The sequence below is a fragment of the Diuraphis noxia genome, unplaced genomic scaffold (genome assembly GCF_037042655.1).
Source record: "Diuraphis noxia isolate RWA-SAM2 unplaced genomic scaffold, SU_Dnox_SAM2 contig0005, whole genome shotgun sequence".
NCBI classification, from domain to species: Eukaryota; Metazoa; Arthropoda; class Insecta; order Hemiptera; family Aphididae; genus Diuraphis; species Diuraphis noxia.
In genome coordinates, this window is record NW_028301715.1 from 9,741,232 (window position 1) to 9,768,898 (window position 27,667).

The 27,667-nt window shown below is 29.7% G+C and overlaps 3 protein-coding genes and 1 long non-coding RNA gene across 8 annotated transcripts in view; 2 read left to right on the top strand and 2 right to left on the bottom strand.

Moving 5' to 3' along the window:
- Positions 1-27,667, top strand: part of LOC107165019 (nucleolar complex protein 4 homolog B) — a 567,342-nt gene that overhangs the window by 473,497 nt on the left and 66,178 nt on the right. The window lies entirely within an intron of this gene.
- LOC107171280 (uncharacterized) overlaps positions 1-27,667 on the top strand; it is a 71,068-nt gene that overhangs the window by 16,381 nt on the left and 27,020 nt on the right. The gene's annotated exons all lie outside the window — the stretch shown is intronic.
- On the bottom strand, positions 1,370-10,188 carry LOC149054870 (uncharacterized). 2 transcript variants are annotated; one of them, XR_016192170.1, is made up of 7 exons: positions 9,975-10,188; positions 7,828-7,888; positions 7,236-7,391; positions 7,010-7,170; positions 6,622-6,759; positions 4,533-6,541; positions 1,370-2,390 (listed from the first exon to the last, which is right to left on the bottom strand). It is a non-coding gene; the product is annotated as an uncharacterized LOC149054870 (long non-coding RNA). The 2 variants fall into 2 exon arrangements; XR_016192169.1 differs by having other exon boundaries at positions 1,370-6,541.
- Positions 14,147-27,667, bottom strand: part of LOC107165004 (organic cation transporter protein-like) — a 62,029-nt gene continuing 48,508 nt past the window's right edge. For all 4 annotated transcript variants that reach the window (XM_089228567.1, XM_089228568.1, XM_089228569.1 and 1 more), the window contains 11 exons: positions 20,576-20,850; positions 19,717-19,887; positions 19,549-19,652; positions 18,602-18,756; positions 18,363-18,531; positions 18,173-18,302; positions 17,669-17,858; positions 17,323-17,451; positions 17,071-17,255; positions 16,862-16,995; positions 14,147-16,766 (listed from right to left, as the gene is read on the bottom strand). In XM_089228567.1, coding sequence (XP_089084693.1) covers positions 16,688-16,766; positions 16,862-16,995; positions 17,071-17,255; positions 17,323-17,451; positions 17,669-17,858; positions 18,173-18,302; positions 18,363-18,531; positions 18,602-18,756; positions 19,549-19,652; positions 19,717-19,887; positions 20,576-20,850 — 1,721 coding nt within the window. In that variant the 3' untranslated portion in view covers positions 14,147-16,687. The remainder of the gene's footprint in view (positions 16,767-16,861; positions 16,996-17,070; positions 17,256-17,322; positions 17,452-17,668; positions 17,859-18,172; positions 18,303-18,362; positions 18,532-18,601; positions 18,757-19,548; positions 19,653-19,716; positions 19,888-20,575; positions 20,851-27,667) is intronic.

The following is a 27,667-nucleotide window of genomic DNA, read 5'->3' on the forward strand; positions in this document are numbered from 1 at the left end:
AAATATACAAATTTGAAATAACCAATAAAAAAAATTAAAATTAAAAAGCTACCAAAATGTCGGGACTTTCTAACGTAGGTTTTAGATTCTGAACGAAGTAATGAATGTATTGATTTTACAATGATGTGTGTGTTTTTTTTTTGTTTTTGTGTCTGTGTACAGCAATAACTAGTCGAGATAATGCTTCAATTTCAAACTTTCGGAGTGGATTCCGATGTAAAAGTGAATATCCTCGGTGCATTATAGAGGTCAAAAGTTAACATTTTCCAACAGTTTTCAAAAAAATCGATTTTTTTATATGGTTGTAAATTGTAATTGAAAAAATAATCACTGTAAATACTTGGAATTTTTACCAAATGTTTATGTTAGTGTTATCTATATACAGTTAAATTTTCACAAATTTTCGACTTTTTTTAGTTATTTATAGACCACTGTAATTTTCAATTTTGTTGAGAATTTTTTTTTTTTAAAGTGCCGGTAAAAAAATGTTAGACGACCAAAAAAACTTGAAAATTTAATTCAAGGTTCCTTATGAGTTTTTCTTATTGTAGCAAAAAAAATTAAAAATCGTAAGTCACATTTTTTTGTTATAAGCGTTTATAGTTCAAAGTTTTACGAAATCTGTCGAAAACGCGAAAATTTGCAATTAATTTTGAAGTTGAAAAATCATAAAAATTTTTGTGTTTATAATTAAGGATTAAAAATGCAACACTTGTAACGATAACGATTTATCCTCAAACGATTTTAAATATTTGTTATCATTCAAAAAGTATAAGTCGTAGATACTTGAAAATTGCACAAGTTATTTAGATTGGCATTTTCTTTACATGATTTAATTTTTTAAATGTTTTGACTTTTTTTGAGATATTTATAGATATTTATAGACAACTGAAATTTTCAATTTTTCTGAAAATTTTCTATTGAAGTGTCGATAAAATTTTTTTGGCCCTATCAAAATACTTGAAAATTTAATACACAGTTCCTCATAAATTATTCTTATAGTGATTCAAAAATTATAAAAATACATATGCACAATTTTTTTTTTTATTAGCATTTACAGTTCAAATTTTGACTAAATACATAAAAATTACGGCAATGTTCAAATTATCTTAGATATAAATTCATAAAAGTTTTTCTTTTTAATTCTAAGATTTGAGAATTTAATACAAGGCTCATAATATATTTTTACAATAGCAGTTGAAAAATAAAAGAAATATATAGCCACAATTTTTTTTACATGCATTCAAATTTTAATTTTGACAACATACGTAAAAATCGCGAAAATTCGTAAATTATTTTATCCTAGAAATTCATCAAAAATTTTCCTTTTATATCTAAGATTTGAAAATTTAATACAAGGTTCCTAAAATATTTTTACAATAGCAGTTGAAAAATAAAAGAATTGCATAGTCACATTTTTTTTACAAGCATTTAAATTTTAATTTTGATACATACGTAAAAATCACGAAAATTCGCAAATTATTTTAAGCTAGAAATTCATAAAAAATTTTCTTTTTAAATCTAAGATTTGAAAATTTTTAATAACCTATAATATATCCTAGACAGATAAACCGTCTCCGTTCAGAATCGTTTTTCGTATACAATGATACCTATCATTGCATTCAAAATATGTAACCTACCCTAGTCAGAGGTCCACCCCACCCCCCAATGTACAGCTGAGTGATACCCACTTACCCGCTTTTTTTAAACTTAATTTTTGATTCTAATAAAAATGAATAGTAAAATAAAATAATCATATTTTGTCCATTTGACAAAAACCATTGTGAGAGGTAATGATCAATGTTTGTTCGAGTATTAATGGAAACGTTGGTGTAAAGTAGGTACATTATACGTGTACCGATAATTGGGGTTAGGGTTAGTTTATATTTTCCTTGTTACACCGCGTTTATGTGATAAGCGACAAATGCGACTAAATCTAATAAATTTATTAATATAGGTAGTTATGTTGTGTGTTCCACTTCGGTTATCGGTAACCGGTAGGTTGGTGTTTTGTAGGTAATTCAGAACGCACTAAAACTCGGAAACCAAACAATCCCAATCATTCGCACGGGAGCCACCGAGGGGACGGTACATTGATCCATCGGCACACGCAGAGCACCACGTCCAATTGGAATCGACATTTTGTAATTGGATTATCGGCTCGAACAACAATGCAGTAGTACTGTACCCTTTGTTGTACAACATATACGGTGTATTGTAGATCTCCCATCTTCGGTGCAGGTTGACAACGACCAGTACAATACTCGTATTGAAGACTGCCGTTACCCCGGCGATTGTCTCGAATGTCAGTCTTTGAACGTGGACCGTCTTTTCTTTTGATAATCGATGTTGTTTAGTATTTTCCAATAATCCAACATTTCTCTTTATACCTATTATAAATTCAATTACTTCCGTAAGTTAATGCGTAATGATTAATGACATTTAAAAAAATATAATTATTAACACTATAATCATATGTGTTTACCTGTTTACGTAGGAATTATTATGTCAAATTTAACTCTGTATTCACAGTTTATTCACAGGTAGGTTCTATACTATAATATTAAAGTCATAGCATGCAAGCAGTGATTTTTTGACACAAATTTAAAAATTGTTTAGTTTCGCATCCAAAGTTTATTCAAACACGATAGGTATTCAAGTTTTTTTGTAGCATTAAACTATTATACAATTAAAAATTAAACTGTATATTAGCATAGAGTTGATATTAGTTGTAGTCCAAATCACCGACAAGACACGTTTAGGGGTTCAATATAGGCAATATTCCAATAACGTGAAATAAGTAACCATTTTTTAATTAAAATAAGTTCAATAAGCTTACGCCGTATCATCACGTGTTATGCCTATAACATAGCTCCTGTGTTATTATTAAAATACTTCACGAACACTGATACAAATCACCAATAAACATTTTCGCGTATAAAATATCGATATTTTAAGTTGAATATACACAACAATTTATATTTACTTCAAAATAACCTGATCAACGTTTGAAATGCACTAAAACAAAAAAAAATTTAAAAATAGAGCTTTTGAGGTTTTGGAAAATTCAAAAGAAACGGACTATAACCAATCACATTAAACTGATACGCCATATTTATGTTATATTTTATTAAATGGATATGTAATAATGAACTAATGAATTATGTATTCTACATTACATTAGTTAGTATTTATTTTACAGAAACTGGGGTCTAATTTCTAGGTAAACCAGAAATGTATTATTAAATTAATTGAATTTCTAAAAATGAGAAAAATGTTTACCTAGTTTATTTGATTATTCTTGCGGATTCATTTCTTCCATTAACTTCTCGACTTATGGACGCTATTTTAAAAGACTTCCAAGGGACCAATAATAATCTTAAATAACATTATTTTTATAACAAGATTTTCTATCTCTAAAGTAAAAAAAAAAAAAAAACTATAAGCTCTCTCGTTTCGTTAAACATCAAAAACTATTTGTGAAACCCTTCGTGATCCCACAAAATCACCTCATATGATAGGTTACACAAAATCCCTGTACATTATCTTATAATTCTGATAAGAAAGTTACGCTGTTGTAGCCTGTAAGTGTATAACCCACGACAAAAAGTTACGGAAAAGGATATTACTTTTAATAAAACATTATTGTTCCAATCTTCATAAAAAAAGTAGCCAATTATGTTTGTAACATTTAAACTATTAGTTATTGATTAGTAGTTGATTTTTGTTCAATATATGTTTGTATTTGGTGCCTTATAATTATTCATTCCGTCAAAAAATAAAAAATAATTTAAAAACATGATTAGTATGAAATTCATTTTTTGTTTTATGCACATTACACATTTAAGTTTGACTGACAATAACATTAAATTATTAAGTTTAGACACCATTGTAGTTCATTTACTCATTACCATTAGAGATATGTAAGGAACATTAATATAATTGATTATTATGATTTGTAAACTAGCAAACATGACTTTTCGCTCATAACAATTAAAACTTGGATTATCTAAAGTTCACAAACTCGGAAGTTGATCATTCGCCAACTTCTACTGTACTTCTACCTAGGCCCTTGCTGATTGTATTACAGCTGAACATTATAGAAGATAAACTAAATTCAACGAAACTTACAAAGTTGTGCTACTATATTTTGATTGATTACCATTAATTTTATAATTATAATTAAGACTAACATATTAAACAAGATAGTCTCGTTATATATAACACGTAATTTGAGTACAATATATTTTGTTAGAGGTGTTGTTAGAAAGTAATGATTTTTAATTTAAATAATATATTAATAAGTTCATAATAAACCTATAAACCAACTGTAATGAAATGGATGAACGCCGAGGCAATTTGTTGGTTCATTCAATTATTATCTTTTTCTTAATTGCAATATATTGTATTAGTTATTTTCACAATATTTTCTTTTAATTATCAATAATTAATCACACAAGACGATTTACATTTAAAAACACGTATAGCAAGGATCAAATTATACATAAAAAAGAATTTATGGTCGGACTCACGGCTCTGATGACTTAGACCATGGTTGACTGGTATGACGACCGGGCAGTAATCATTAACAACTGTGTTCTCTAGTTGTTAATCAATTGTTCCCTAGACGTCGTGCTGTGCCAATGCGTATGTATGTAGATGGGTGAACACGGATGGCAGCAACCGTCGAACGACAATAGTAATAGTACGTGGTTCACGAAGGCGCAGCGCGTACTATCAGCGATGTTACGTAGATAATACGAACGTAGGTAATTATTTACGGCGACTGTGATATTCGGACGGCGGCATCAATGGCTCGGAGTTCACAATCTGTGGCGGTGGCGTTTTAATAACGACACTTGTCTGTAATGTCTGTACCTCCTTGTAGGTATGTACCAGCTACAGGAAAGTACGTGGGGACGGCACAGCGTGAGGATGCGACACTTGTCCGAGCTGTTTGTGCTTTCCTTTTGGGTAAACATCAGACACGGCGAAGAGTAAACAGGAACTGTGTACGAAGGTGGTTTCGGCTGTCTACATGGGGTCTATATTTCTGGGTGTCCGAACAACCTCCGTGTGGCATAATGGCGACTGCGCTGCATCACGTTTCGGTGGTATTCCGTGGTACGTTCTGCTTGTAGCCGATTGTGTTCTTTTTTAGTCAGCGATTCGAGCGTAAAAACACGCAACAAACGTAAAAATGATGTGACACCTAAATTCGTAAGAGAATTCCGCAAAAAATACAACTTGGGTGTTAATATTCACATTTAGTATAATGTTCTAAAAATAAAATGAATAAACCCCAGTTTTGAAGATTATACGAATATTATACTAGTTACCTCAACCATTTCAGAAACACATGAATTCGATTTTTATGAATCAAAATACTTAGAAAAATATTCTGCTTTGGAATATGAAATTAAAACTCTGTTGTCGTTCAAAAAAGTAAAAAGCTTAAAAAATGATAAGGATTAAAAATATAACTTTTTAATAAAAACATTGGTTTTTTAACAACTTGAAACCATATAAAAATATTTTGAAAAAAGTAAATGGTTTTCTAGATAATGAGTGTACCCACTTAAAAGAATCATCCTGTAGACTTTATTGTTCTAAAAATATTGACGTTTCAAAATTTTTTTTTCATTATTTTCCTGATTTTTAATATTTTTTTCTAGTTTTGAAGAAATAAAATATGATTATAAATTTATAACTATTAAGAACACGGAAAGTATTCGGCCAGTCGTATGGGAATGCACGCGGCGCGGTGGGTTACATGTTTGATAATATTAAGATGTTAAATAACCTGTCATTTGTATCGAAATTAAAAAAAAATATTAAAAATCAGGAAACAAATGAAAATAAAATTTTGAAACGACAATATTTGCAGAAAAATAAACTACAAAATGGCTATCTTCAGTTTTTTTGGAAATAATTGAATAAAAAAATAAATTTTTTAACTTTTTTACCAAAACTTTAAAATATGAAATAATTGTAGTTCTTATCCCTGTGAGTCTTATTAAAAAACCATAATATCAATATCACCATTATTTCGGGAGATATCGCAATGGATAAATTCTCACGGACACCCTGTATAGGCCACTCACATTTAACACATGTTTACTTGTCTTTATAAGAAAATAACCAACTGCAGTATGGGACACTTGCAATGAAACATAATAATACGGAAGCCCGCAAGATCCTCAATAATTCGATCACACTCAATCAAGCACTCAATGAAGAAAATACGGAAGCAAACAATTCATTTTTTCACTGTATGAATATAAGTCATAAATTGTAAACTATGATAAACATGCCATTATATTGTGTAAAAAATATAATGTATACTTGTCTGTTTTAATTTAATGCAGGCTAAAAACCTTTGTTGTTGAAGCCTTAATATAAAAATACTAATAACCCGATGATCGAAGTTCATAAAAAGTTTAATAATTTTTCAATCTAAAAAGTGCATATGCATTTATTTTCTTACTCCTATTATATCACCTTATGGAGAACATTGCATTAAATTTTCAAGCTTTTCGAGCTAAAGAATAAAACATAATTGACTGTATAGAATTGAATGAAAATTTTAACGAATTTAAACGAAAGTTATGTGATACTTACAAAGTTACAACGAAACATTAACAATTGAGCACGTTGGCATCATCAGCCTCAAATACACCGATCCACGCAAGATACTTAAAACCCTGTTTGGCTGTTTCACTCCACTAAGCATTTAAAGATGATACATTGACAACACAGCTGCAATCAGTACATTATAATAATAATAAAGTTGTAAAATTTAAAACAAAATATAATGTATATACCAATATGTTTTTTCTTGTTTAACTTTTGATCAAATGTAAGCTAAAAACCTTTATTGTTGAAGTGTAAATAAATTTTACAAAAAAAATTCTATTAAGACGATTATACATTTTATTTTTATATAAGATTTTGATCTTTTAATGGCAGTTACATTTGAGCTAAAAAAATTTAAGTTTAATTTATTTACCCGGGGCATGTTAAAACTCTGATCCATAACCATATTCAACGATAAATCTTCTGAGTTGTAGGACGAATTTAAAGTGGAATTACATTGAATGTTATTTATAAAATTTTGTTCAGTAATATACTATAACATTGAATTTCTTTCCAGTAGAATTAATTTGAAATCTGTTATTAAAAGTAAAATAAATTAGCTATTATAAATAATATATAAAAAGTAAATAATGGATTACCTTCATCAATATCTATAAAGTATCATTATGATCGTCTAATACATTCCTTTGGTATATTAATGTTGAGACCCAATTTCTTATGACGATTTTTCAAATAATGCAACAAGCCTATATATTGAACCCATACAGAGATATACGAGAACTAGCTGCGTTGAGCTATAAAATAATATCCAATATAATAGAACCAGATTCATTATGTAACCGACTTTCAGTCATTCTTAGTATATTCAATATATTACAAAGTATTAATATAATCAGTGTTCGGAACGTTCACTAAAAAAATGAATTAAAAAAGGAATAGTTTATTGGCAGTTTATATAAAAAGCCACCAACATATGTATAGGAAAACTGAAAAATAAAAACACAATTTAGACTTAAGAGCATATACATTTTCTAAAGTATCTAAATTATATGTATATATTTTTTTAATAGTAAATAAATTGAGCGTCTTAAAAATCACTCAAAATAATTAAAAGTATAAATGTCGTTCATGTTATGAACATGAATGTGTGAACGTGTTCAAAAATATACTTTAGAAATTATTAAGTACTAATGAATAGGTAATATTAATAGAAATTGCAATAGAACTTACTAAAAATTGTTTTTCTTGGTTAAATAATATGAAATTTCACTCAAAATTTAAACTTTAAACACTGTAAACAAAAAAAAAAAAAAAAAACAGTATATAGTTGTTTTTATTTTGTTGTTGCAGAATTAAGTATGTCACTACTTACGTGAACCCTTGTTTTTAATTTTCAATTCTAAGCTATGAAAATAAATGTCCTATAAATTTTAAGTAAATAATTTATATAAATATTCAATATCCAGCGTGACAGTATTGGCGCGAAGCCGCAAGTATAAAAAAAGCAAAGCGGGCAAGACCTTATACACACACAATATACATCACACAATCCAGAATCTAAAGTTGTCCATTTTCTTTAGTCAGACCTACAGAGCTAATGAATGGATAGATTAGTCAGTTTTTGATTATACCATGCATGATGTGCATTTTATGCACCATTTGTATTTATAAATTAATAATGAAGACCTTTTTACAAAATAAATCAAGTAACATTTGTAATGGAAAGTTATTAAACAGTATAGTTACAAACGGATATGTTTATTTGTATAGAAATAAATTCTAACAATGTAAACAAATTATTGAGATAGAATAAATTTATTTTAAATTTAATTTACATAGAATTTATTCATGATATCACATCTTAATGAAGCTGTATTCTTGTAAATGATTAGTTTTTGTTTTGACTTGGCAATTTTTTTACACGGAGTTCGACAAAGAGTTTTTGTTGGGACAATAAATATCGTCAAATTTTGAACTATTTATTGTCATGTAAAAAAGGGGCCTAAGTTGTTTTAATTTCTTCAAACTGCTATTAAAACAACTTATAGAGAACCTTTGGAGAGTTTTTACTCGAAGGATAAAATTATATTGATAAAAGAATATAACTTAATAAAACGGAACATTACAAATGTCTATAAAATATCTTAAAAAGGTCTGGATAATTTTGAAAATTTAATCAAACATAGAAAAAGCCAATATTATAATAATTCAGTGAAAATTTCATGTAGGTATCCGAAATAATTCGTGAAGAGTTAACACCAATAGCAAAAAATATATTTTCTTTCCTTGGTATCCCGGCACTTCAAAACTATACTGAGAATTTTAAATTTCCAAGTATTATTTTGACACTCCCGAAAACAATTAAATGATAAAACGAAAAAACACACATTACAGTGAAATCAATACATTCCTCGTTAAAATCAGAATCTAATATACCAAAAAAAGTTGAAACGGAAAAATTTTCGAGAAGCACATATGGACAAGCTATCTATTGATTCCAAACTAAGTAAAAAATTCGGAAGAAATAATCAAGAACCGGCACATTATAAGACTTCAACACATATGAGCAATCAAATATTAATATTCGAAAAGATTTGTATGTCATTCCACGACTTTGACGCCACCGAATAATAGGATTCGGATTCGGACTGAAGGCGTTGACGGACCGTAATAGTTGCACACCAAGCGGGCGCCCATCAGACGTGCGCTGGGCGGAACTCGAAAGTCACTGGATCTATGCCATCTGCGAACTAGGTCCGTCGTACCAGTAACAGCCGACCACTTCGTCAGAACGTAATTCCGAAGAATTTTTACGAATATACAATCTTTTATAGAATTTTAAAAATGAATGCACAACGTGGTAAAGTAGAAAAATTCAGATAGAAAAATATCTAAAAAAAAGTTCAAACGGATAATTGTTTGAGAAACACAATAATGGGGAAGTTGTTCGAGTAATTGCAAAATTTACGAAAAAGGTGAAATTGAAAATATAGGAAAAATCAAAAAACACCGTCAATATTAATATCCGTGACATATTATGAATGTTTAAATCCTATTATCAAAGACCTAAAAACTAAAAAAAATTGTATCATTTGGCTGTTGGAGCACGGTTCGGCATCTATTTTAGAAATAACTAGAATGCGTGTCGGTATAAATAACATTACGCGGTAAAAATGTTGAAGGAAATCAGAAAATAAATAGTTAGAGTGGGCAGACACTTTCTATAGCTAAAAATGTTTAAAAGGAAAATCAACAGAAAATGTCAATGAATATAATCTAACACAGAAATACCAAATTAATTATTAACACTGGGAGATTATGTAAAAAGACCTACAGAAGTAAATCCACGAGAGTAGTATAATAAATTTTTTACTCACATGGTCGTTCCGGTGTGCTGTAGAGCTTCGAGTAAAGACTGTCGTTGTTTGGTTGTATACGCAAATTTCGTTGCCGTTGTATCGAGCAGAGTTTGGTCCTTGTAGAGTCAAGAGTGTTTTGGTGAATCATTTGAACTCTGAGTGGACTGAAACTGTTTGGCTGAGTCTTGTGTTCGCATGATCCCAGTTGTTAGTAGATGTTGTTCATTGTTCAGCTGCGAGTGTACTGATGACTTTTGTGGTCTGCACTTGTATTAAAAGGAATGGTATCGTAGATTACGTCGATGCGTCGCGCAGGTGCCACCCATAGTCGTCTGTGATTAGGCGTTGCGCGGTGTAGGTACCGCCCACAGTTGTCTGCCATTGGGTGTTGCGCTCCGTTTAACCTGACGTCACGGACGCCGCGTGTTGCACTGTTGCCGTACGGTGTTGTGGTTACCTATTTCTACGCCCTTGATTGTTATTGTTGTGATTGTACTCTTCGGTGGTTTGTTGCGTCATTCTTTTTGATTTATCTCTCTTATTACTGATTACATCAATGATTAAAAATATACTGATCAAGCGACAAGGCATGGTTTCAAAACGTATAAAGTGTCATCAACTTTTGACTGATATCAATTGTGTTACCTACTGGTCTTAACATAGTTCGTTGCGCAACCAGTATAACATTATGTTTATTCCTAATTAAGTCATAATATATCTGGTAAAATAAAATTTTTTTCATTTTTGTTGAGAAATATATTCAAATCATTATCTCATTATATGATCAGGGTGTTTCTGAAATGGTTGAGGTAACTAGTATGTGCGTACTCAGTGTGATGACCCAATGAAGATTTTATTCAATCATCAAAACCTGAGTTTATTCATCTTTTTTAGAACATTATCCTTAATGTGAAAATTAACACCCAATTTGTATTTTTTGCGAAATTCTCTTACGAATCTAGGTATCACATCATTTTTACGTTTGTCGCGCGTTTGTACGCTCGAATCGCCGACTAAAAAAATGGTGTGACACGTCGATTTGTATGAGAAAACTACAACGTACACATTGGTAGTAGTTATTTATTGTAATTTAACATACATTACTAATTAGTGTATTATTTTCCATTGCCAACTAATAAAAATGATGAAATAATAAAAAAAAACTAGTGTTGACAGAGTTGTAAATGATCGAATTTAACTAATTTAAGTTAGGTATGTGGTTTAGATGTACAGGGAATAAATAATAATGGTAACTTTTACCCGAAATGTCATTAGTCATACGTTAGAGATAAATGAAACTAACTATTTTTGTTCCTATTTATAGTGAGCGAGAGTGTCATTAATGGGTGGCTGCTCTCATCAAACGTAACATGTACTATATAATTTATTGTTAACTCTTTTTATTATTAATATTAATTGTTTTGATACCTTATATATATTCTGTTTCACATTTACTCATTGTGCCTAAGGTAGGTATAGATTGTAAATTTTTTTTTTAAATAAAAAAAAAAAATTATAGTGAAATTCCAGTTTTTGGATATCACAGTAACATAATTATCTTGACTCGATAAGATAAACATTTCATATACTTAAGGTAAATGAAAACAAATAACTATCAACAATGTTTACCTTTTAGTTTTCTCATACGAATCGATGTGTCACACCATTTTTGTTTATAGTCAGCGATTCGAGCGTGAAAAACGCGCGACAAACGTAAAAATAATGTGACACCTCGATTTGTAAGAGAGTTTCGCAAAAAATACAACTTGAGTGTTAATTTTCACATTTAAGATTATGTTCTCAAAGTAAGATGATTAAACTCAGATTTTGGAGATTGAAAATAATTTCAAAAAAATCTTCATTGGGTCACACCGAGTACGCATATTCTAGTTATCACAACCATTTCAGAAACAACCTGTTTATTTCCATACGCAATCCGTAAATTATATTTCCATACAGTTTAAATATACATCTTCCTGGTTATCTTTCATTTCACAATTTATTGTCTACGTTATCTTAACTCTTATGCTTTGAATAGTAGAACAGTATAATAATAAATACTTTCACCGGGATAAAATATTTCCCTGCCACTATATCCACTTCTCTCGCATAAGTGTTTTCAATTGAAAAATAATTTTTTCGGATAAATCATTAATTTACACTTAAATTAATTTATACCAATTACAGTATCAATAAATATAAAGTAAAAACAATAAGCAACTGATATTACAATATAATACAACTCATAACTATTAACGGACCTACTAAATTCAATATAGGTCATTTTCTGATGGAGCTCATTAAATATTAAATCCTTCATAAGTTCAAGTCTATGGTCCATAGTGCAAACAATATAGTAGGTATAGAAAACTTTTTTTTTATATATCACGCCATGAGGATCGTCGGCTGTCGAGTTTTACGCACGTCCATGATCGGAAGTTTTGATGTAGGTTTAGCCAAGGACGTTTTTGTGTAGGCGTTAAAGGGGAGGGCAAAAGAGAAGAAATGGTCGTTCTAACTAGTAGAAAGTATGGCACTGCGACGCGACATTAAACATTCACCCCCCGAGTAGTAAGGTACTTTTTTTGTAAACTCGTCGTTCTCGAGCACGTGTTGTCGCCCTTCATGAAATAACAAAAATGAACGGCTCCTCGACACATTTCTCTTTCTGTAGCTATAGAGAGAAAAGTGGTAGGGTGAAAAAATAAAATAGAAATCGCATAAAATATTCAAAACAGTTTTGACAGTGTTTTACCACGGATTTTCCAATCCACGTTTCATTGCATAATTTAACAACATGAGATGGGTACTGAACACTACACTACACTGTATCCCGGTTTGTTCATTGAGGTAGTGCATTACTTATATACACAAGAAGCAATTTATTTTCTCGGTTGAGATAAGGTCTAGAAAAACATATTTCTATTCAAAAATCCAGATGGTACCTATATTTACTTGAACGATTCGGCCAAATCAGTATTTACTCGAAGTCAGCGTATTTATGAATATACCAATACTTTATTATTAACTGTTGTCAAACATGAAAATAATGATAATACTAACGTTTAAATTAGTTTGATAAACTTGAAAGGAAGTGTTTTAATTATAGACATAAATTTAAAAAAAATTGAATTGACTGTAACTATTATTATATACTTCCATGGCTATAATCACCGTACCATGTGGGAACATATATTTAATATTTTTATTTCTAATTCTCAAGTTCGACCAAATTCTAAAAAGGTACTCGTTGGTTAAGATATTATTACTTATGATGATAAATCACCAAATTTGGATAATAATTTTGGTCAAACAATATGCGAATCTGTTATAAACATTAAACGATACAATTTACAAAATTATTCTGAATGTACCACGAATGAATTAGTTTTACACAATGATATTTTTTCCTTCCATAGACCATAGTATATATTTGCTATTAATTTAGAGAGAATTAATGCACTTTAAGGAGTTCATTTTTTAAATACTTACAGGAAAACTTTTAATACTTTAGAAGAACAAAAGATAATTATTTGCATCTACGAGCATCCTCATAAAATAAAATTGATTGATTTGAAGAAATTCGAAAAGATATAATAATCCTAAAGTCTTAAAAGTTAAAATAATTACTAATTATTTTAAATAAGTCGTATCTAAGTAACATAGACATAACGAAATGTATTAAATTTACATTTTATAAGAAACTTTAAGTTTAAAATCATTCTATTATGACGAGCTTACGCCATTATAGTAACATAGGCTCCATTCGGAATCGTTTTTAAATGCGATTATTCATCACTGTACTTAATAAAAATAAAATACATGGCTAAACTATCTTTTTGCTAAGCGAAAAGAAACAAGTTAGAAACACTAAATTGTCTTGGTCCCTGATCCTGTTTGCTTTTTAATTTGATGTTGTACATGGCGCATAAAGTAATTAATTGAATGAGCACAATAATTTGCACACTAATTAACGTAATTTTAATCTTGTATAATATTTTATTTATTCATTCTAATTACAACATGTTCGTGTTCGAAGTCTTGAATATAAAAAAATAATATATTTACTTACAAAAGAAATAACGACAATATTAATAACGATTATAGATTGTTATAATTTTACTTCAGCGAATAACGACTACGACACGTAGTACCTGCCTGAATCCATTATTTAATTAAAAAATGCCAAATTTTAAATTTCAATTAGAATATTATAATTATTGTAAATATATATAGTTGATAAATGTTTAAAAAAAATATTTTAATTATAAATAAAAAAATTTAAAAAAAATCTATAATCTAATAATTATTAATTATTAAGGTCTACAAATTATATTATTAATCAATTATTTAGGTACCTCCTTATAACGAATTTAACTTTTGAAATAAAGTACAGAAATTCGTTTTAAAATATTGCAGGCATTGCTCTATGGGCCATTGCTCGTCTAAATTTGATTTGTGTAAGAACGAAATGTTGTTTTTAATCATACGTTTCTACAAGTCCAGTGAGAGTACTTTTTTATTTAGGCTTGTCAGATTGCGATGTGGAAGAAGGAGGGAGTTGGTTTTATTTTTCTTTCTGTTCCAGCAGCAGTAAATAATACGGTATTCTCGGCAATTTGACAACAGACCCTCTTAAAGAGCTTCACTATAAAAGGCCATAAAACCAAAATAAAAATGTGCTATACATCGTATTCTTAATAGCCACTTAAGTTTACACTAGGGTAATAACTTTGACTTTTTGTTTTCGAAATTAAATGATGTTTATAGAACACGCCAAATAATAACGGTGGATAAGACACAGTGAATATTACTTGTGAGCCCAAAACTGCATTCTTAATATCACTTATGAGTAGGTACAGGTTAGGACGGTTAGGTTATGCTTATATTCTCGATGGAACACACGTCGCTGAAAAATCATACTTGAAAAAGATCTTAATTCAAAAAACTTATTACAGTACATTTGAAAAATTGTAAATAAATTGATGTCAAAAAACCAATAACAACACTGAAAAACTAATAACTAATAACTAATAACATAACGAAATAAACAGACCACAATGCGTATCAGATGGCAGGAAATCCGACTGACATTTAACATTTACCCGATATTTGTGAAGTCACCGTGTCCGGACCAAAATAGCTATTAGCGAAAGCACACAAAAATTTACAAACCAACAAATCCAAATTTCAAATGTCAATTTAAACGTGTTAATTAAATAAAATGTATATTGTAACGCTTTAAAAATAGACGTTTTTATAACAGCCGATAAATGGAAAATATTATCGAAACCAACTAATTAAATATACAAAAATACTCAGTGGCGCCGAACCCTATATTAAGGTCGGGCCATGGCCCGACATATTTTGAAAATTTAAGATAGGGCCACTTCATATTGACCATTTTCCTCTCCACGGTATGCCATTTTTTCCGATATTAAGATGTTGGACCTCTTGAAATATTTTTCGCCCTACTAGATTTTTAGGACTTCGGCGCCACTGAAAATACTTATTATTCATTAACTCAATGTAGATTTTAAATGAATAAAAATAAAAAATGTGAACAAAAAGAAATTCTAGTGGAATTCAAACAGACAATTTTTCGTACTGAAAATATATTTTTTCTTTCCGTCTGTTGAACGATCGAGTTACGGCGATAAAAAATATGAAAACCTATGACTTATGAGGATACCTCGTTTTTATTCTTTAAATATTTTCCCAAAACAACTTGCAACAAACTTGCACTTATATCGATTAATGTTTAAATTAATCTTATTTTTACTGATGATATTTGTATACGCAGGTACTCGAAGTTTAAAAATGAAATACATTCAAATATCAAGAACCGACCGAATCGAATATTAAATTCAATTAGATTATTGTGACCCACTTTTCTGCACTTATGTAGTGGGTATCTAACTTGTTTATCTTTATTTGTAGTACCTAATAAAAACTTGGTAAAATTTTGAATATCAAATCGCACTAGGTATTTATATAACTATGTATATAGAACATTACGAGAAATAAAAATATAATTAGCAGTGTTTAAATATATTTATATTAAGTCTTGGTCAATTATTCCAATATCATATTTTAAGATTATATAATACAAGTTTTCATAAATCTATTATTTTAATACTTTAGGGGTTAACAAAAACATAATAACAACATGTTATTATCTATCTTAAAATATTATGATTAAAATTAATGTTTTTTCATATTAATATTAAATATACATTATACATATATATATATATATATATATATATATATATATATATATATATTATACAATATGTATTATATGAATTTAAGCTTATAAATATATACATTTTATTTAATAATTGTAATTATATATAATAAAAATAAGTATATAACTAAACTTACATAACAAGTGTCAAGTATGTCTAACAATATATTTTATATTATCCATAGATAATAATTTGTAAAAAAAAAATTGACAAAGTCTGTACAGTTATTCACGAAAACTTACTTAATTCTATTTTTTTTTTTATATATATATATAAAACTATATTAACATAATATAGTTCATCGATGTATTACTTTCGTTGACTTATTGATCAACTATAATTTTAGATAATTATCACAGAAATATGCAGAATGAATAAAAAAAAATATGTTTTTATAATACTTATTAAAGCGTAATAAAACGATTAGGAAGACAAATTAATGAACAAATAATTAACCGTATAATGTCTACTATGAAGGAATTATTCTTTCTCGGATTGTGAATTTTGTACATTATTACTTATTGTATCGATATATTTTTTCTGTGTGTTATTTGATGAGCTGAAATAAAATATTAATTTTGATAAAAATAGTAAAATCTCAAAAACAAATACTATAAGTAAATTTATTTTTCAATTTTTTGTTATTTAAGTTACCTAATACAATCCTCTACTTCCTCTAATGTATCAGAAAGATAACTGCCAGTTTCTGGTAACATAAGTACAGACAAGCCACCAATGACACTGACTGTTCCCAGTACTAATAGCGGTAAGACTTTGCTCAATGGAGACTGTAACAGATGGTTATAGCCAAATAATTAGCATAAAATTTAAATTTCAAGAGCAAATATATTCACTGGACTCACTAAATTCCAAAGGTATGGTACCATAATAAGTGCGATTCCTGCAGGTATGTTTGAAGTTCCCACGCCTAAATTCCTTATAACGGTTGGGAACAATTCGGCCGTATAGAGAGGCATAATAACGTTTGACGACGACACGGAAAATTTGCCAGCCATCACCAACGATAGCGATATCCACTCATCCGTATCTAATTATATAATTGAATGTATTTAAAAATGCGTATCGAATATTTAAAAAATAAAATATATAAATACCTGCTGGTAGAATCGTAGTTAGCAAACACGCAATTCCTCCTGCTACCATGGTAAGGCACAATGGAATTCTTCGGCCCATTTTGAGCAATATTACCACACTAATCAATATTGCTGGTATTTCAACCAAACCTAAATTCAAATCCAACTTGATTATTTTTTGTTGCATATTTACATACATTTAAATAATTGTACAACTTATCAACACAGTTGATTTGTAATTAATTATATATATATATATATATATATATATTTAGAGAGAGAGAGAAAGAGAGAATTCGCTGACATATTTATTATTATTTTACATTCAAAAGGAAAAATAAATGTATGATTTTACTATAGAAATTACCTGATATTATAGTGTTTATGTAAATATTTCCACCGATATTAGACAGATTAAGTACAAGCCCATAGTATACCAAGTAAAGGCTGAACCAAAGTATGTATAAGACAAGGGAAATTTTTCTGATATTTTTGGTACGAAATAAATCTGAAACTCGTACTTTAGGTTTGCCATTAATTTCGAATTTGTTAATACTCTGAAAAAAAAATATACGGTACATTTAAAAATTATATATTCAACAAGTATCTAAAAAAAGCTAAAATAAAATAAAATAATAATACTAAACTAAAAATGATTATTTATTTAATATGACTCATGAAATATATAACATAAAAAATGTTCCACCGAGACAGAGACAAGTAATAACATTGACATTAAGTACAGTGTGCATATTATACATTTGAACTAAATTCAATATCATTAACATTAAACCAATAAAATATGAAATTTATAAATTTATCGTAAAAAAATTAAACTGGTGTAATAATGTAATTTTAATTTTTAACCCACTTGCTTAAGAATTTTGTCCATGTTCACTGGCAAGGGGTGCTTATTGATTTTAGATGCCTTTTCCAAAACTTCCATAGTCTCTTCCACTCTGCCCATGGCCAATAACCATCTCGGTGATTCGGGAACAAACCTGATAATCCGTATGAATAGAAAAATATTTCTGCCATATCTCTATATTTTAATGACTTACCAATGCAGAACCAAGAAAAATACAGCAGGTAACGTGACACACCACTGCAATAACCTCCACCCTCTGCATATATATGCGATTCCGGATATTATAATGTAGCTCATCGGAACTGGGAGCAAGTAAAGGACTCCAGCGATTGTCAACCACTTACCACCGACCAGTTCCATACCTTTATTCAACAAAATCCATTATCAAATCAACACCGTTGAACAATAATTTATTATATAAGGAACACTTACACAGCACAAAACCACTAAAGACGATGCTCACGCAGACAAATCCCAAAATAAATCTCAATACCAGATAGAATTCAAACCAAGGACAAATGGCAACTAAAATACCAAGAGCCAACTGCATAATTAAGGAAGCCATCAACGTCTTCTTTCTACCAAATCTACAGGCAAAAAAAAAATATTATATTTTGCAAGTATATAATATTCGTTAAGTATCTAAAAAATAAAGCAAAATGTTTTAATTAAATGTGGGTAGGTATTTTAAACCAATTTAATAACGAATCGCAATGTTCTTTCAATAAATGATCCCTCTAAATCTCCAAAGGAAAAAAAGAAAACAACATGTTTATAATGAATTTACCGAAAATCTAATTTATATTTTCTACAATTACAAGTATTAACAATAATACCTACGTATTCGGGTATACGTGATGTTTAAACGAATTTTACGAACTTCGGAACAGATAATAAAGATATTAAATTATATAATGGTTGAAAATAAAAGGAAATGAAAAAAAAATAAAGGAAATGATATAACATTTTGAACTTTCCATTATTATGTTGGTCGTTTCTATTTTTTCTTACGTTATTTATGTGGGTAGGTACGCTTGTAAACTATTAATATCTACAACAGTACATTATATTTTACTGTTTAATAAATAATAATATTACTACAGTGTAAACTAACATCACTTTAAACGAATAAATTAAACAGAATATTATGACACTGCTCATTTTGCATGTTCAAGCTTTATATACGAGTAAACAGTATAGTATGGCATGTACATATTTTAACAAATTTTATTACCTGTGTTTAATAATAAGATTTTAATGTTCATCTAAATAATTTTCATAATCTGTTTAAAAGTTTATACCCTTTTTGCAAAAAGATTATCATATTATGAATAGTTGTTCGCTTGTAAATGTTTTAAACTTGTCAAAATTTGACTTACCTGTCAGACACGAGTCCTGAGAAGAAACCTCCAAAAGCAACACCCATCAAGAACATCATCTCGGCAAAGTTTTTTAATTCTTTTCGGTCACATACTAAGTTCCACTGTAAATGCGAGTATCATAATAAATTAAAAATGCTCATTTACTTTTAATGCTATAAGAATTACTTCAGAAGAGATTGTATCGCCAAATTCAGTAGTATTGAACTGCCACGAAGTACACGTTTTAAGCTCATGATGATCTGTGTTGCTTTTAATTAATACTTCTAAGTAACTAGAATTACTAAGTAAACTTTCGTAGTTTAAGTCGCGGTAACGACAAGGATCGTATACTGAAACCTATGTACAAAATACAAATATACTTAGAAATCTGTACACTAATAAAAAAACAATGTAATTTAATAAAACCATGTTATTGGGGTTCAATTTCACATATACTATTTTAAATATAGCTTTTATAATTATAAAGTAGTAATATTAAAAAGGTTGAAAAATAAAATCCGTTATAAGCCTCATTAATTATATTAATAATAATTATTAAACAACTAAAAACAATTTTGACAGATAAAATAACAATGCATTCGTGGATGTCCCACGAGTTGAACCAAAATTTGACACCTTGTATAGAATTATATAATATTATAATAACTTTGAATTATTTTTATAGTTTTATTTAGACGACCATCGTAGTCAAGGATCTTAAAACTACAAACATCGGTGTTTTAACTTTCTCGCTAAAATAAAATAGTGCTATCTAAAATTCAATACTAAACTAAGTTTTTTTCCAAAACTTAATATTATTTTATTTAATCAAAACATTTTTTATAAATTTACAGAGATAGATACCGGTGTTTCGTTTTATATGTATTTTTTTTTTTTTCTATTAATATCATTTATCCATAGTTTTATGTTATTAGTGGTTAAACAAATAACAATAATATGTTGAGTTTATATATATAATATATATATATATAATATATTCGCATATATAAACGTTTTTGATTCTACAATTTTCTTTGTAACTTACATTGCTTGTAGGTGATACGGGGATTAAACCACTTAAATTTTTCCATTGATCCACAGATATCCGGTTCAGTACACCCGGCGGCGGTGTACACCAGAAGTCGGTATCCGCCCCCTGGAACGTGAGTACGAATATGTGCCATGTACAAGGCAAATTTAACAAGGACAAAATTAAAGTAAGCATGGCTTGCCATCGGCCGAATTCGCCGATGGCCATAGAAACTGGATCTTCATGTGTCTTTTCTGTTCGTTTGTCATCTTTGAAAACTCCAACATTACCTGCAAAAATAACGAAACAATGTAAAATTATAAATTTAAAAATTCTATTTTAAAAGCGATTGTATGAATTTATTTTGTATTTAATTTTCTTGAATTATATTTGAAAGTGTTCAATAAATTTATACATATATTTTTATATTAGCTTAAAATAAATATTAAAATTTCAAACATATAATTGGATATTAAAATTTTTTTTAATACAAGAAAATAGACATGAGTACTGAAAATAATGAATACATTGTTTCATTAATTGTATAATTGGACTAAAGTATAAAACGAATAGCATAATGTACGAATAATATTGATGTGAAACATCAAAGTTGACAGTTGAATAATTCGTGACTTGAAACTAGTGCTGCATATTCAATAGATTTTGAACGCCATAATTCATTCATCTGATAAGCTGTAGACGTTTTGTTGGGGGAAAAAATGCAATAAATAACAATAATATTATAGTGTAGTTTGCCAGATCGAATAACAAACGATCCGGATTATAATATTATAATATCATATTATTATGTAGGTAACGACATATTGTATGTTTTTACATTACTTCGATCGCATTTCAAACCGCATTTATTAATTAACAGCCGGAAACAATATCATTTATTAATGATCCTTGGACGGAGTGGAATCGCCGCCGAGTGTGTGTGTGTGTGTTTGGAAAATCGTTATACATCGATAATCGGGGGGGGGGGGGGGAGAGCCTTCTGCGTTCGCTTATAGCCGGAGGATACGGAACGAATAGCGATGAATTTACTTCCGCTGACATTGCGGTATACGATTACTGGTTAAGTCCCGTTTGCACTCGCACTCGCTCAGCGGCCACTGGCCAGTCACTGTATAATATTATTATATTACACGAAACCCTAAAATCCATCATCAGTAATCACAGAATCACGACGCCGAGACATAAGTATGAAAAGGACCCGTCATAACTATCGCAGAACGTACGTACCTCCATTATAATGACAATATGATAACAATATGCTTCGACTGCAGACCGTGGGCACCTATAGGTATATATACATATAAATCGGGTCCAACAACAATAAACATTCAAGTTCGCTCGATGACTCGAATCTCTGCAAGGGGAGTGAAAATAAATTCGACATGACGTGTATTTTCGAGTTACGTATAATACCTCAAAGTTCGCGCGGTTAAAAACGCTTCAAGGGACGGGATGAAAATATTATTCGAGTCATCGACATTCGACTGTAATGATATTTTAACTATTCGACAAACTACCCTCTTTCGCGAGGGATGGACGGGGTGAATGGGTCTGATGTCTTTGCCGTCTCGCTGCGGATCGCCGTAAACGGATGGATTCTCCGGAGGAAAGCTCATCGCGGACGATTGTTCGTCGCATCATTATAGTATAATTACCTACCTAAATATATGAGCAGTATACATATAATTATAATAGTCGTCGTCGTCGTACACATTTTATTATTATATTATTATATGGCCGTGCCAAGGATATTTGCCGACGATCGTATATTATATATTATTATGGTGCGCATTACATTATGATATACCTAGCTACGTCGTCGGCACACATATCGCATGCCGCATATACGCAACATTATTATAAATTGATTATATCTCTGTCGACCTCCATGTGTTGCGTTCGAATGCTAAAAAACCTATCGAACGAATCCGTTTACCAGCACATCGCTGCTAAATAGCTGCAGATGACGACTCACAGCCGTCTATATATATATATGTGTATATGCTGCGGTTCCTGTGCTCGCGCACTGCAGGTATACTCCTGGTATTTACCGCACTCGAAATATACCCAAACGCCTCGAATCGTTATTGTACCTCCGGTATCTTATTATATTAGCTATATATCATAACGACGATGGCAGTTATATACAAACTGCAGACAGAGTTTCGTGCACAATATTGGTATTGATTTAACGTTGACCGCAGTGATCGCTTAGAATAATAATATTATATTATTACACATACGCAATCGATCATTTACTTAACCAAACGATAAACATATGTTTATGAGTACCGACCAATAATAATAATAATAATATACACTCGTGGTACTCACTATTCCAATGTCAAATGTTAATATAGACATATTATCATGTGCGTACACCAAATCATCGGTATATCATTTCATTATTATCATAATGTTATATATTAACTATTATATTACTATTATCATGATGATAATAATATACTGACAGAGTTCTCGTACACAATAGTGGTAATAGTGGTATACCTATTTATTTGGTGTTCGGCGCAGCGGTCGTGTATAATAATAATATTACATCGACGCAGTCGATCGTTTACGAAATTTCAAACGATGGACGTTTTGAACAAATTTTATTATTATATGTGAACGTAACTATTGTTTTGGCTTATATTTTATCCAAACGTCCGTCATTACAGCATAGGTTTATTTTATAACATAAATAAAATAGGTAAACGTTTAAATAATATTAAATAATATACAAATGCATAATCATCGATTATTAATTTACTTTTAGTAATTTTAGGTTTAAGAAAACGCCACGTCCCGACACGTAGTGTTGTCTCTGTCTTACAAGTGTATAACATAGTACATTTAACCCTCATCAGTTCACGTTTAGCTCCGTTAGATTAAAATTTAAAGTGAATTGAACTCTTATATAAATATATCTAGGTCATCACATGGGTTGTTTATTATATTTTAATTTTAAAGCAAGTTATGAGTGTTTTATGATATACAAACAATTTACAATTTAAAAAAAATATTTGTAACTCGCTTCAAAATTGAAATATAATAAAAAGCCCATGCGGTCGTCTAAATAATACTCTTATCTTTAAATTTTATGACAGGTCAATTCACTCTGATTTTTAAACTAACGAAGTTAGTGCATGATCTGCTGAGCGTATAAAATTTGCTATGTTACGCACTTGTAAGACGGTGACAATATATGTGTGTATCACATCCACTTAAAAAGAAGCCACACTTGTATTATCTTCGTCTTAACAAACGTACAACGTATACTCCCTCTGTATTTATTGCAGAATTACCAAAATCCCACATTGCATAGGGAAGAACTTTGTTCATAGCGTTTTTATATATATAATATAATACTAACCAATAACTTTAAATATAATTAATTAAAACCAAACGAAAAATCTAATATTTTTAAACCGATAACTTAAATTGCATTTATGTTATGCAAATAATAAAAAGTCCTTATCCCTATGCGTTACGCAATTATTTTGGTTATATTCTGCAATAAATACACTATACAGAGGGAATAAAGTCTGGATGCACAAAACAGTTTTTGCTATGATGTATGTTTGTAAGACGGAGACAACACGTGTGTGGGTGTGACGTCCTCTTAAGGAAAAAGTAATACTATATTATATCAGAGTGAGTTTAAAACTTAAACTAAAAAGTCAGATAAGTGGAAAAATAATTTTAAATATCGGTAATGACTTACGAGTAATGCATACTATAATTTATACGGCACGTGTTTCAAACGGTATTCGGGTATAGAGATATCATGATATTTAAGTCATCTACCCTACCCTAAATCCGGACAAATAGAAAAACAAATTGATTCTATTTTAAGTAAATTATAGAGATTATGTCACAAACATTAAACTTAATCTTCAGACACGCGCAGATTTGTAAACTATATTTGGTAATACTAAAAAAATTATTCCTACGCGTAAATTTGGCAAAATTACAGATAAAACGTCTTATCTATAATGTAACGAGTGAATTTTTTTATGGGTATCGGTGAAAAGCAAACCATCAATTCGGTAATTTTGCGTGTTCCTGTGTAGCAAGAATTTTAATAAGTATCTATTACCTATGTATGTACTATGTACCTACCGAGTAATAATCTATTTGACGTGCCAGGTAAACTCAATTATTGTCAGTAAATTATCGTGTAATTAAAAAAAAATATATACATAATTTGACGTATTCACTTTTAAATTATAATACTATACAATAGCATATTTTTGAAACAATACAATTCTTTTGTTTTCCAAATTATTAAGTCATTAAAAAACGTTACCACTTGGGGCCCCCCTACTGGCTACAGTTAGCCGCTAAAGCATATACCCGTAGAAAATTGCGAAAAACATCACGAATAGTGACTGAAAGCACAATCATTCTAAAATAAATACGTTAAAAAACTTAAGTAGATTCTATGATAAAATAAGTAAAGTTATTATGTTGAGTGTGCGATTTTTCATCGAATTGCATATCATAAAAATTGTCACTTTAATTGTGAAGCGGATCACCATACATAACTGCATTCTTAAAAACAAGTGGAAATCCGTTGCAAAAATTGTTCAGAGTCATGGCCATTCGTTTTATAATTTTTAAGTGTACCTAGCTATAACGTTGACCATAAAATCTACAAAAAGAAAAATAATATTGTATTTGTAATCCATATTTCAGAAATTCTAGATTACCATAATATTTGATAATCAAATAGTCTACGTGTAAACAAATAGTTTCGGTAAAAAAAAATGAGTTTTATTATCTTAACCAAATTAGTAATTATATATCAGTAGATAACCTTGGCCCTCTCCTGTCTCGTTTCAACCATTTGTGATGTATTAAATTTAATTCTTTGAATTTTAGAAGAAAATGCAAATTTATGTTATTAATAAATACATCTAAAGCTCGAAAATATTTAAATTTAGAATGTCTTACTGTTGCGGTTTTAACTGTATACTAAATTGATAATTTAAATATCGTTATTACCTACTCATATATTATAATTTAAATTCCTATGTTAATCATTATGTTTATTATTTTTGGTCTATAATTACTAAAAAATACGATAGCGACACGTGTCTTCGAAGTTATAATAAGATTTAATTATTAGTTTAAATAAATAAATCGTAACTAAATGTATTATACTATTATACACCATCAGTTATAAATAATTTCACTTTTAATATTAAATTTTTATCTCTAAAAATCTTGCAATGGATAAATAAAATTGTGAATTTGAAAACAAATACCTTAAAGGGCCCAAAGAGTAATTTTACATAATATAGGTATTAATGTTTTTATGCGCTTTATTTACAATAAATTATAATTTTTTTTTTTTTATTTGTATTATTATGGGAAACCCGCGGCAGCATAGGTCATTGGGTGTGGGGTGTAGTGGTTATTTTTGTATGTTTTTGTTAGTAAGTTTTTAAGTTGGTAGGGTGTTGGTAGGGTGTAACACGTGTTTGTGTATGTGTGGCAAGGATATTTTGCAAAAAAAAAATCCCGAGTGGTCACCCATCCGGGAGCTAACAACTGCGACCGGTACGCGTACGATCAGTGCGTTTCCGCAGGTTGATTATACGACCACAATAAATTATTGTATTTGAACAAAATAGGTATCTCATTCGACATTGAATTGTCTGTGTAAATAACAGTTTTTATCTACCTATAGACATAAACAATACTAAAACGTTTTTATGTGTGTGTGTGCCTTTGCTATCTTATGCTACCTATGAAGTAAAATTAACATGATTTTCAAACAAACATAGATGTAGGTACAGTGACTGATGACATTTTACCCAATTCACATAATTGAAAATTTCCTTTCATATATTAGTTGAAGCATATATTTTATATTTTGTTTTTATATACGATGTATAAAATGGAGAATTAATAAACATAATATCATAATATAGACTGACTAGACAGATATTTTCTGATGAGAATTTCAATGAATGAAACGTTGAAGTCTGCTTTAGTGGCGACAACGACGACGTGTTCTTTGAGTTTATTTATGGTTTTACTTTCGTTTGTAGGTACAGCAGCAAAAGAGGGAATTCAACAATGCTCGCCATAAAATATAAATTCACATGAATACCTACTCATATAAGAGCATCCATTTTATACCACCGTTTGAATGCACTTTCTGCTGCGGCAAAGTGGTATTATGCCAAATATTGTCAACACGACTTTTCGGCACGCTCTTAATATTGTACGTCGCAACCATAATAATAATAATATTATCCGTGCAAGTTGTTTTCAACTGTAGTGTTACACGACGTTTTATACGTTTGGCACGCATACGCCATCATAGTATATACTGCACACAGATTCTATCATACGTATTATCGTGGCGTTTGACGGTAAACATTTAACTTGCTTTGATAACAGACTGGTATTTTTTTCGAATTAAACGAATTCGAATACGAAACTGTTGAATTGTCGCGTGTAAGTGCTAAAAAAATAATCAAAAAAAAAAAAAGGACCAGTATGGGTCAACGTTTCGTTATATTATTGTCGTCGTCGTCGTCCATTAGATTGGCGTTAACTGTTATATCCGCATAGTTTAAAAGAAGTCTAAATGAACGCAATTATAGTCCGGATTTCAATTGGCAGTGTAGAGATTAAAATATATACATATAGGTATAAGCACGACGGTGTTTGTAGCATAATACACTATTATATTATATTATTATATGTATTTATTAAAATTCTAAACCGAGCACGGGACGATCGTTTGGACAATACCGAGCAGAGACCGTCTCCGTCATGCAAACAATACGCCGATGCTGTCAACCCATTGAAACAAAACCCACGATCCGTTCATTAACCAAAATTAATATTTTCTATTGTACAGTATTGTGTTTGAACATATTTCAATGTCAACGAGCAAAATTAAAATGGGGGGAGGGGACTGCTTTTCACCACAAAGGTGATTTTCATACAGAGTGTAGATTGTATTTTTCTTTTTACATCTATACAGTTATAGGTGCTAAAGAAACAATAACTTATCGTCGACTTCAGTATTTTTTTTTTTTCACTTGTTGTTTAAAAAATAAAATG